The sequence below is a fragment of the Gossypium hirsutum genome, chromosome A01, assembly GCF_007990345.1.
Source record: "Gossypium hirsutum isolate 1008001.06 chromosome A01, Gossypium_hirsutum_v2.1, whole genome shotgun sequence".
Taxonomy (NCBI): Eukaryota; Viridiplantae; Streptophyta; class Magnoliopsida; order Malvales; family Malvaceae; genus Gossypium; species Gossypium hirsutum.
This window is the reverse complement of record NC_053424.1, coordinates 94,776,680-94,789,785: the sequence shown is the minus strand read 5'-3', so window position 1 is coordinate 94,789,785 and position 13,106 is coordinate 94,776,680. Positions and strand designations below refer to the sequence as shown.

The 13,106-nt window shown below is 33.0% G+C and overlaps 1 protein-coding gene across 10 annotated transcripts; it reads right to left on the bottom strand.

Annotated features, from left to right (window-relative positions):
- Nucleotides 1–344: 344 nt before the first annotated feature.
- Nucleotides 345–5,017, bottom strand: LOC107916524 (squamosa promoter-binding-like protein 2). Of its 10 annotated transcripts, none has more exons than XM_016845786.2 (7): nt 4,876–4,996; nt 4,254–4,280; nt 3,384–3,548; nt 2,450–3,202; nt 2,112–2,248; nt 1,590–1,856; nt 345–823 (listed from the first exon to the last, which is right to left on the bottom strand). In XM_016845786.2, exons 4-7 carry the CDS (start codon nt 3,148–3,150, stop codon nt 495–497), a joined length of 1,434 nt encoding a protein of 477 aa, XP_016701275.1. In that variant the 5' UTR covers nt 3,151–3,202; nt 3,384–3,548; nt 4,254–4,280; nt 4,876–4,996; the 3' UTR covers nt 345–494. The 10 variants fall into 10 exon arrangements, with proteins under 10 accessions (XP_016701275.1, XP_040964769.1, XP_040964791.1 ...); XM_041108835.1 differs by having other exon boundaries at nt 2,450–3,189; XM_041108857.1 differs by lacking the exon at nt 4,876–4,996 and adding an exon at nt 4,396–4,500.
- Between the last annotated feature and the right edge of the window lie 8,089 nt (nt 5,018–13,106).

Below are 13,106 nucleotides of genomic sequence, written 5' to 3'. Positions count from 1 at the left end.
TTATCAACTTAATTAACACCAAATTTTTTCACTATCATTGAAAGAGTGGATATAGTGTAGACCAATAACAAAATTGTCTTTTTAAGGACAAGGGATGAAATGCAGTTCTCTCCAAAGGGATTCTGCACTACGTTCATTTCTCCATGCAAGTCTGGAATATATTTTTTATTTGGAAGAATCAATTTCAATGAAGTTTAAAAACTCGATTATTGTAAAATATAATAAAATTTTCTTTTTCAAAACCAAAACTACCTAAGCTCAGACACATATACGCCTGATGGACACTTGACAAATTCAACATTTATACCAAAAAAAAAAAAATTGAAGTTAGTGAAGAAACAAAGTTGTAAAAGCAAATGATATTTTGCTTTTTTAGAAAAAGAAAAACAGCAAAGTGGAATATCCGAGAGTTCCTACCAAAACAAAACATTGTTTAAGCTTTGAGTGTGGGATCACAAATTTCAAATTGGCTGAATTGAGCGCACTCATTCAGCTCATTGATTGGAATAAAAGCCACTATAATAGGGAGCCTTGAGCAGCTGGAACTCTTGGAAATGGTTGTCACCATCACCATTATGCACTTGAGATTCAGTTGTCTGTTGTTCCATCTGCCAGTTTTCAGATAAGGCACTTGGAAATCCTCGTGAACTTGCATTCATAGCTGGCTGAGACATACTGGTACTAGGGTTGACATGCATGGGGTATGCAATTGAACCGTGTTTTGGCTCACAAGAAACCCAGGATTCGTTTGACAGAAGAGAGAGAGCACGATGAAGATCTTGCGTCGTAGCCACGTTTGAATCAACTCTGGATTCTTCTACACCTACAAAATTTGACTAAATTTGTTGAGCTTGTATATCAGTTCCATAAGGAAAGCATCATTTTAATAACCATTAAAGGCCTTCAGAACCATCGCTCATCTCCCATCAGGATAACTAACATGTACCTCTGCTGAAAGTTAATTATTCAACATTCTGTCACATATGTACATCATATTTCGGCAAAAAACTCCAATCCCTCAAGTAGCATTACTCCATGTCCCATTGAGGGCAGCATGTCACTTAATGTACATTGATCATTTCATAGGAAACCGTTTCATCATCAAACATCTATTGCTAACTACCTAGACGCTATCCAAAAGTGTTCAGGAAAGGACTTGTAGCGTAAGGATCTAAAAGTCGAAAAATCATTGTCCTAAATCTGTTTATCCAAACAAAAAGAACCTTCACTTCCACATGACACAGCAAAAGCTTTATGAAATAAGTAGGCACGTTATTTCTTTACCTTTTGATGAAGAATTGAATATTTATTATCCTAACTTGGGAGAAAACAATTTTCAAAGGTAGAGACCTAGCAAAATTAGTGGCACATCAAGATTCTCACCTCTTTGGCCTCACACTCATCCTCTCATGATTGTGATCATGTTTTTATCTCAAGGGAGCATTCTTGGGGCATTTATTTTACTCCATATATAAGTTCATTTAAAAACAATTTGTGTTAAACTAGCACTAGAAGATAACATTTGTCATTAATCAAAATCAAAATGCATATCATAAATCTTGTTTCTTAGTAAGATAAACAAACCAAACCTTGGTTGAGAATGTCATCTGTACTTTGCTTGCCCTTGGTGGGCAGGAATCCATTGGAATCATGAGATCGCATTGTGATGGAATTCAAAAGCTCATTGCCAGGGAGGTTTGGCTGTCCATTAATATTTCCAACTTTTGTAGATGTATAACCTTTCATTTGAGAGGACTTGGAATCAAATGTGCCTTCCCATGAAAAAATTTCATTGGGTCTAGCATTATGAAGAAATGGCACTTTATTCCAGATGAAACTCATCTGTTGCTTCCCTTCTGCAACAAGTAGAGGCACAACTTATAAAGCCTTAACACATATACTTCAAAGCTGGGACAGCAATTATAATAGAAACATAGCATCCAATAAAGTAGGGTGACCCAAACTATTTGAGTATAAGATGTTATAGAATAAAATCAAGCAACTACTCAATAAGCATGAATTAAGTCACTCGCATAATATCTTGATGGACAAGTAACATACAACAAAATTAAATGCATAAAAAACATCAAATCTATGTCTGAAACTGGTACCATTTGGTGAAGATGAAAATCTTGTACCACTGAAGTGGAATGCTTCTGTCTGTGGTTTACGGCGTCTTGCATTGTGGTCAGAAAGGCGCCGGCGACAACTTCGCTTCTTTTCATCAAACTCCGACAGGCCATGGAACCTTTGACAGCATTAACATAACTATGATTTTAACATTCATCAAGAGTTCACAAGCCCAACAATAAGGAATCAAATACCTACTATTGGTTGATACTAAGATAAGTAAAACATCACCATGCAAATACACAATCAATAAAGAAAATATTCTTGGATACAATCTACTTCCAATGTAAAAATCATCAGAATAAAGAAAAAAGTTTACTTGCTACATTGTTGGCAGAACCGGCGTTCCTGACCATGTACAATGACCTTTGGACTCTTTGAATGACTTTCACAAATTCTGTGTTTCCGATGGTAATCCTTTGCTGAGGAGAGGTCAAAGTTACAGCCTTCAACTTGGCAACGCAGAACATGTATGCCCTGACAATTGGGTTTAGATCTCTTTGCTTGGGCAGGAGATTGTCCAGAAGTGGAAGAATAAGACAAATTCTTAGTATTGCTTCCCCCAGAAACATCTTCAAAGTATGTCCGTTTACCAAGCTTTAAACTGAGCAATGGCTCACCAGAGCCAACTGAAGCCTCAAGTGTTGGGGAAGTACCAGCCAGCTCAGCCCTGAAAGCTTCGTTCTGGTTGCTAATATCATCTGGGATAGCTTCAAAGGCTTCCGAAGTAAATTTGGTCATTTTTACCTCCCCCATAGAAGAAGAATTAATAGATGCCGATTTTGAACTTTTAGACATAGAAGCAAGGCCCAAATCTGAGGCAGAACCACCACTACCTCCAGCAGCAACAGAAGAATAGAAAGACCCAGAGTTCATTCCTCCCTCTCCATCAATATCCCACTGTTCAGGTCTGAGCTTCCTTGGAATTTCAGTTGGTGTTGCATTTAACATCATCAAGTTTTCCCAGTCCCATTGCAAAGGCGTTTTGGCATTCCAATCCATCGGAGAGATAAAACTCATAGAACACTAAGCACAGTCTTCATATAAAACAGAAGCAACCTGTCACCAGATCCTGAAAGTATAACCTTTGACGTTTGTTCAATTCATAAAGAAAATAAACAGGGCAAAGAAGACTCAATTATGCTAAATTCAACTATACATGAAGGAAACCATTCGTGGACTCCATATGAATACAGAGCATGCAAAACCAAAATTATGCGAAATCATTCTGTTATGTAAAGAACAAATTTTACCTATACATCCAACAGCATCAGAGTCCAATCATCTCTGTTTTTCAGATCTAGAGGAGTGCAACTTAGAAAAATGTCAATCCACTTTAACATAACAATAGTTCGTTCACCCCTTCCCCAATTTTTTTCGCTAAAAGCATTTGCTGATGACACTTCAAATATGCTTCACTGAAAAATGCAACAAATATCAGAGAGGTTGAACTAAACTAGCAACCAATTTTCAAGCCAAGCAAGTTTTTACGCAGATATCAATTTCCATCTTTCTAAAACAGATAACTTAACCAAGGATGCAAAAAAATCATGGATTAGGTCTAAAAATTCGGAGCAAGAAAAGTAGTACAGCTTTTCTCCTTTCATTCTGCAGACAATGACATGTTAATAGCATAATTCCAAAGGATCTCACTATTCACTCTTGTAATAAGTAAGCCTACACCATCCGGATAAAAAGTTTCACTTCAGTCCCAAATAAATAAGTGTGTGCATCAAAGCGCTCCCTAAACTTGCAACACTTGGACCAAAATCCTAGAGGAGTTTACCCTTATCTATCAACCCATCGGAAACTAACTACCAGGTTTTTGCACCATTAACAATAGGCTCTCTCTCACCAATTATTATAGGAAGCAGTAACAGTTTTCAAGGGGTAAAAGAAAAAAAAATCTGACGATTAAACTTCGCTGATGTTACCGTACTCTAAAAAATTTCACATCTTCAATAATTCACTTCAATAATTCAATTATCCGGGCAATCCCACAAAGTAGGTCCCTGACTGAGACCCACAAGAGACCGATGAATACTTGAAAAAAAATTTTGAATTAAACCCTAATCTACCATAAATCAAAAGTTATAGCCTTAAGAAGGGAAAAAGAAAGGTACCCAGCAACCTCTTCGTAGTTCTTACTCCTACGGAAAATATAAGAAGCAATCAACAAAAAAGTCAAATACAAGAAATGCATCAAAAGAGAATCATTTCAAGAAATGAAATTATACTCATAAGTCGTAAATTTATTTTGCATACAGAAGTTAGTAGTTCCGCACTGAAACAGAAACAGAAATAAGAAAACTAATTTCTTTTATAGAAATCATGACAGAAAATAAATTTTAGAAACTATCTGCTCCCTTACCAGCTATCAGCCATCACATCTTTATTCATTTTATAGTAAATAAATTTCAGCCAGAAATATAAAGTGAAAAACAAAAAGAAAAACTGTATATATAAAGAAAACGTAGTCGTTTTCCTTCACTTTCCCCAGAAAACTAGATACCAAAAGGAAAGTAACAATAACGAATTTATTGTTTTTTGAAAATGCATACATAATTTTCTTTTCATATTACCTTTTCTAAAGTTCAAATAATTGATATAATAATAGAAGGTATGAAGAAACTAATGTATCAATCTGAGGTGCAAAAACAAGATGTTTCTCCATTTTTAGAAATTCTAGTTCCTCATTATCACTCTCTTTATTAATCTTTTAAAAAAGAAAGAGAAGAAACTTACTGGTGAGTTACTTACGATCGCCCTCAGCTGAGTCTGACTCGGAGACTGAAAATAGAGGAAAATACAATGGCAGAAACAACTAAAGCGGAAAACAATACCTTCGCTTTTTGGGACGGAAGCATTTTCTTTCCTTACCGTTTTATTTTCTAATTTTATACATTTGAAAATCTGTAGTAATTAAAAATAAGGACACGTGGCGGTAAGAAGTACTTAATAGTGTTCGTAGCGAGCCAGAAAGGAATTTTCAACCGATTCACTTGACTCGGCTATGACGAGTCAACTCGACGATGACAGCTTTAATTCACTTCTTATCCACTTGGATCGACAGCGTGATTGGAAACTACGGCAAGATAAAGATTGATTGTGAAATTAATTAATTAAGTATTAAAATGTGTATTAAATTAAAGATGACGCTGCAATCAATTTTTTTTAACTCAATTTAAATTATTTAAAAAATAATTCCCTTCTGCAATCACTATCACCAGCTTAATTCTCATACTTAGAAGGCTTTCAAAGCTTGGTTAACTTCTCATAGGATTAAAATGACTATTTTAGTTCATTAATCTCATGACATATTGATTTTCCGTCTCCTCCTTAATCATTTCAACTCAGCAGCATGAAAACTTTTCCGAATTCTACGAATCAGCACAGGCAGGGCGATAGGTTCTCCTTGTTGGAAGGAAAATGTTAGCGGAGAGGTTAAAAACAATAGGGACGATGTTCTACAATGTAGTCACTACATAACCCTGGTTAGTCTTGAAGGAAAACCTCTACCCTGTGTGATATACTGCCATGGGAACAGCGGCCGCAGGGCTGATGCTATAATCTTTGCAGCCTTCAAATATTAGCAGTTTTCACTCTTGATCTCGGTTATCCATAAGAGAACATGTCACCCTCACCTTGGCTTGGAACGAAGTAAGCCGTTACTTATGCATTAACATTTTTGTTGATATTGATGGTGGTTTAACATCGTACTACACACAATCAATCTGTCATATAAATTGTTCTTCCAAGTGTTGAATTGTCAAACAAAGAAAATATTTAACATCTTTGTGTGTCAAGCTTGTGGATGATTCCATGTTCCGGCCTTACCTCATAAATAGTAGAAGAGTTGGGTTTAGTATTATCTGATTGTGATTCACAATGGTTAGCGAGAAGAAAACCAAAAAGCGGCGGATTAGAAGATCCATTGGTGACTTTAAAGTTCATATGCATTTGGAAGTGTACTTTCATTTTGCATGGTTGTGGCTTCTGTTACATATGACTTGCTTCTACCAGTTATGGCTATTTACTTGCTTTGTGCTTTTGCTTCTGATTTAGATGGGTTATGAGGCCACCACAAAACCAAGTGATGAGAAATTTAGCATAACTAATTGCATTAAAGCATTGTATAAGATACAAGACATTGAAGAGTGGCTCTATTTTGAATCTCTTCGAAGACCCCACCCTAAGGAAAACCTTTATCTCTTTAGAAGGTGGGCAAGATAAGGCTGACATGCTCGCAAGACAAGTGTGAGAAACATACGATGACTGTGTCTGAGGTAAGGGTGGTTGCATCACAAGTGCTAGGATTTTGACTGCAATTGTTTAATCTTAGGGAGCTTGTTTGTTCAAACATTGGATGTTCTAGTTGTAGGGTTACCGATGTTCACAGGCACGTGTCTACATGTAATTTTGAAGATAGTGGAATTGTGCTTTTGCATTGGGCTACATTCATTTGGTTAATGGTGACCACATTCATCTTCCTCGACTGTTTTAAATCTGTGGCTTCCCCCAAGGGAGTCAGGTCATCAGCTGAAGGGTGGCTTCTCTACATTTAAGCAATAGATTTAGTGTTGAAGATACAAATCTCAAGTGAAGGTCTATTTGATTAAAAAAAATTGTCAGCTGAAGGTACAAATCTCAAATGAAAGTCATTTTGATTAAAAACAAAACATGAGGTAAAAAAATGTCTTGCTAAAAGGTTAACAACTATAAATTTAGTGTTATTCCCTCGTAATAATACGAGAAAAAGAGTAAAATAGTGAATTACCAATTTAAATTTTTTTTAAGGTAAATTGAGTTTTTCAGTAATATTTGGAAAATTTTTCGAGATGAGATTCGTGTAATATTCATATATATATAATATGTAGGAAAAATTATTTTTATGGGAATTTTGAGGCATATTCTCAATAGGTAAAGGTAGAGAGTTGAATTATAAAATTATGGTTTCATATTCTACTCTATGAAACCTTTAAAATGGTATATCATATGCTCAAAATGGTTGAGTGATGAATGAAAAATGGCTTAGATCCCACATTGGTTAGATACCAAGTGTGAGATGTCTTTATATATGTGAACTCTCTTAAAAGATTATTGAATGATTAAGTTTGTAACCTTGCCTTGTGCCCAATGAGGGAATGTAGGTCCAAACTTGATAGAGTTAAAGCACACTTACATGATATAGGCAATGTAAAATTTGCTTATATGAAATTTTTAAATCAAATAGATTTTGTGGATTTTTTTTCCAAAATTCCAACTCAACTAGTTCAGGACTCCATTTGCTAGCCTCGCAGATAATTTCATTACCCTCGCGGGCAAGGTCACGTCCCTCATTACAAGCTTGTACACATGCTTCTAAAGCTACTCGATTAGCTACGGCACTCGGTGCATTTCTCTAAGGGTGTCCTAAAGTTCGTCCACCGAATTATAGTACAGAATCATCTCCAAAGATCTCGATCAAAGCAAGCATATGCCAAACGTGAATACCCCCGAAGCTACGGGCAGAACACCTGGCATAGCAACCCAATATTGAGTGAAATAAATACCACGGCTTTGACCTTTTTTAATAAAATCATCATGTGTAAATCAACAAAGCCCAAAGTTATGTCCCTTTCTCCCTCAAGTTTACCTACTACTGTACCAGCGTGAATATGATCTCCGCCAGACATGCTTATAAAAGGCCATGATTTTTGAAGGGTTTTATAAACTTATATTCTCTGATAATTTCTTTTGCCGAAACTCTGTTGTTCTCAAAACTCTTCTTTTTTCTCCTTCGTAGTTTCAAACATTTCGGTGATAGAAAAAGACATTGTTCAATTGTTGTAGAGGTGCTGCTACTTTGATCACTATTGTTGTTGTATCTTAGGAGACATTCGACCAACGTTACTCCAGGAATCGTAGGAGCGGCCGAATCTATCTTAAGGAAACTGTGTTTCATAGGCCTAAACATTTCGTAAAATCTTAATTCTCATTTATTTCCACTATTTATTATGGTCTTATTTGATTTTCATATTTGATAAATTATTTATAAATCATTTTATTTATATTTTATTACATATGTATTTATTTATAATTAAGTTATTTTGTTCGCTAATGTGTTTTGTCTAACATAATATATTAAAAAAATTAGTCCTTTAAAATATTATTTAATCAATATATAATTGCTTAATTAATTTACCTTAAAAATATTATCTCCTTAAGTAAATGACATAGGATCTATTATTGTTGATGACAAATTTATATCCTCCCTAGACATAAAAAAAAAGAATCTAAATCTATTAAACTGTTCAAATTTGAAATATCTACTTAAAAATAAATGTATACATACTTCAATCGTTTGTTAATGAAACATGGAGTTTTTGCATATCCATGTTGCTTGCAAACATTACACTTTTTTTTCCTGTCGAATGAATTTCTTTTGAATTTTTGATAATTATGGGTTGTTTCAAGGTCCCTTGTAGCATTGGTTAAATTGGATTTAGGTTAAAATGAGTTATATTCAAGTTATGAGCTTAAGGGCTAAATTGTGAAAAGTTAAATTATTAGGGGTAATTTTAAAATTTTACATAAATATGAATTATGGATTAAATTGAATTCTTGAAGTACTTAATTGAATGAAATTATCTATTTAGATCAAGATAAGCCACAACCAAACTTAAATCGAGGAAAGGCTAAAGCTTCGGATTAGTTTGCAACATTACTTCTACGACTCTAGTTATCAAGGTAAATTCATATGAATTATTGTCATATTATTGATAGCCTAATTGATTATTTACTATGTTGTGTTATATATAATGAATCTCGTTTGAGCCTTAAGAATTCTTAGGATGCGGATGACATATCATTAAGGATTTCATGTTTCAGGTGCTGGTCTTGAATGTCCTACCGATGGTTGAGGTCTAGTATTTGTTGCGAATTCTCCACAACTTGTGTGAGTAGCATCGTGTAGCTAACATTTTGATCCACAACTTGTGTGAACAGGCCCATTTCATAGCTCATGTGAGCATTATTGAAAAGGAAAGGCTACGATTATATGGAACGGCACACTATGTGTGAGCATTCTCGAATATCTGATGTAATTCTAGATTGTTCAATGGATAAGTAAAGGAAATGGCACGATAACTATACAAATGAAACGGTTTATGATCATATGAAAAAGTTGATGAATTAAATGATGTATGTGTGGAACTTACCTAATATATGATTGAATACATTTGTATCATGGTTAAGCATCCTAACTTATGAGTTTGACAGTGCTTGTATATAATTACGCTAAGCTTATGGTTAAGTTTATGTTTGAAATGGTATGTTTAGGTGTGATTGAATGATGTTTAAATCCCTTGAATGTGTGCCCAAATAGAATGGTTAGTTAGGTATGATTTGGCCTTGAAATGACTTGAATTTAGGGTCAATTTATGGATCACATGGCTTTGGACATGGGCTGTTATACAACCGTGTGACACACACAGCCTGGCTCACGACTACGTGTCATTTGTAAAATCCTAGTATTTTAAGTCAGTGAGTTACACGGCCTAGCACATGGCTTGCGACACGGGCATGTGTGGCAAGTCAGGGAGTTACTCGGCCTGGCACACAGCCGTGTGACCTTATTCAGTGAGTTGCACGGGTAAAGACACAGGCTGGGACACGGCCTGTGACCCCACTCAGTAAGTTACACGGGCTGGGACAAGGCCGTGTGTCCCTTTGTTCGATTGTCAAACGGCCTGGCCACACGGCCGTGTGACCCCTGTTTTCACATTTTTGTAACTTTTACTTAAAACTTCTGTTTTGTTTCAAATTAGTCCCAAATTGCTTCTAAGCTATTTTTAGGGCCTCGAAGGCTCGATTTAGGGACCAAATGGATATGTTTGATATGATTTTGATTGAGACTAATTTATTAAATGTTATGATGATAAATATTTTTTGATTGATCGATAATGCTCTATAACCCTAATCTGGCGACAGAGACGGATTAGGGGTGTTACAGAATGGTACAAAAGGCATACCATATCGATTTGTTAGACGTGTAACATCAAAAGTGATGATATCTCCAAAGTAGTATGCGATTCTCGATCTCACATCCACCCAAAAACAATTTCTCATATGACCACAATCATAAACTTGAATGGCATAAATGAAATCAAGATCTATTGTTTCACATTCTTTAAAGTACTTGTATAACCTTTGCACATCCCCTTCTAAGAAATTTCTTTCTTTTATTTCCTAGATAATTTTGGATATTAACTAAAGTACAATTAACATTGAAATGACCACCAGATTCTTGACTTAAAAAAGATACAATTTTTCGAGTTGGTATACCGGCTTCGTTCAATGTATTGATAATATCCTTTTGGGCCGTCGTTTTTTTTTATGTCCACAAAGAAAACTTGCACTTCTAAGTGTAAGGAGTTCAGGATTGTGTATATTTAAAAACTTACTGCCCATTTGCCTTATCTTTCTTCAAACCCATCACCACTTTGCAACCAATTCTTATTTCTAGACGTTCCACACATTTTGAATCATTCTTTTTACAATTTTTTTGTCGAAAGCCTTTTGTTGAACAAGTATAATTTACTCCAATTAAAAATTTATCATTGTGAGACAATCGACTATAGATCTTTCGAATACTAAAACCTATTTATCTAGAATATGCCTTATAACATGCCTCAGCATCTTCTAGCTCATCAAATTACATTCCTTTACACGGATCTAATGATATGCTAGAGATAAATTTAAAAACAATTAATGCATTAAATTAAATCAACATCAATCTCATCTTGAAATTTAATATTTATTTCATCTTTAGTAGAATTATTTTACATCTCCTATAATTTTTACCAGCTACAATAACTTTGTATATTTTTTTTATAATTAGTAAATAAAATAGATTGAAAATAAAAATCTTTAAATTAACAACATATTGAGTGTTAAAAAACAATCTCAATCATGACAAATTTCAAGGGTGGATGTATTGTTGTAGCATCATGCAGCCGTAGACATAAAAAAAATTTTAAAACTTTATAAATACAAACGATGTATAAGTAATATATCAAGAGCAAAGTGGAATAAAAAGATGTTAGAATTGGCTAATTGTGAATTCTTTTTAGTTTTAACGTTTATTTCTTCTTAATTGAATTAGAGGGGGTGATTATGTATGGGTGGATGTATATTAATATTTTATATCTTTAAAAACTGATTACATAGTTTTATTTGATTGGGGTCTAAATACTAAAATTTTTAGGATAATATTAACATAAGTTGTTCCCTAAATTAAAGTAATTTTATATATTTTATTAACTTTTATAATAAAATTTATATAAAGGACGTTCCTGTGGTTAACACGTAACATACTAATCATTTTCTTTTCTTTTTCATTTAAAAAATAATTAAATATCAAATTTGGTAATTATAATATGTTTAAATTTAAAATTTAATCTATATATTTTACTTATTAACATAATTTGATTTTTTTTATTTCTATAATATTATTAACTAGTCCTAATAGTTAATAATGCTAACTTTCCAATTAAAATATTATATGATTATATAAAATTTGAATACCTTAAAGTGGTTTCACATTTCTTTTTAAGTATACTCCGCTTTATTTGACATTATAGGATAATAGTCAAATTTTAATTTTGACTCCTAAACTATACTAAAATTTGATATTTAATTTATGTACTTTAATTTTTAACATAATTGGTGCATCTCTTTTATTGTGTCATTAATTAGTCTAAATAGTTAATATTGTTAACTATTTCAATCAAAATGCTAGGATCAATTTTTCTCAACAACAATATTCCAACATGATTTTTTTTATCATGATGATTTTGAAGGGAAAAATCCTAATAAATTTTTTCAACATTATTTTTATTGTTATATGAATATCAAGTGAATATCTTTTTTAATTTCAAATGTCACACTAAAGAAATTGGTAGAAAAATTTTGATAGTGGTAATAACTGGACTTGAATTTTTAAATTCGAAATGTAAATGACTACATTTCTAAAAATATAAGTAAAGAGATTAAATTTCAAATATATGAAATGTATGGAGACTTAAAACATATTTTACCCTTCAATTTTTTACTCTATAACTTGAGGCAAACAATGCAATGCATGGGTTGGGAACTATACAAATTTTAATAATTTGAAAGACATGTTTTATATTGTAAAATATAATATTATTTTAATCAGTAAACTATTGAGTGAAAAAAATAAACTTCTTAAATTAAAATATAAATATATCAAATAATGAAAATGTTAATATACCAAATACTAACTCGTAATTAAATATTAAAAATGAAAGGTATTATAGTTTTCATATTACCATTATATAATCTAACTAGATCTCTTCTAGTATTAAATTTTTTACTTGATTTTTCTTAGGATCCTAAAGTAATATTTTAAATTTAAGTTGGTCTGAACTGAACTGTTACTTACTTAATGTCATGTTTTATTTAAAAATAATTATTTTCAATGAAATCTTAAATAATTTTCCTTTCCTTTCAAAATTTGATCTGAATAAATCAATCAACACAATTTATCAAATATTTAGTTCACGAAAAATAAGATTATTTTTAGGAAATATTTTGGTTCACGAAATCTAAAATTACCTCTAGTAATAAGTGGTGAAAAACCGTTTTGAAAACACAAGCATAATGGAATTTTAGTTCATTTTCTAAAACAAACATTTTTCGTGCTATCTACAGTAATAAATTTAATCAAACAGGTACATGTGTTCCAAGACTCAAGGAGATAGTCCAAATTGCAAATGGGTTGGGAGGCTACCCAGCTTTTGTAATCAACTGGAACTGAAGTCTGAAGACTTCAAACTTTCAATAGAATAATCTTCTATTCTCAAAATCTTAGATTCTTAAAATTGGACTTTAATTCAAAAAATTGAACATGGGACAAAAATTAAGACTTCCCAAGGGAGGAAGTTGAAATTCCTATATGTGTGTATCCGAAG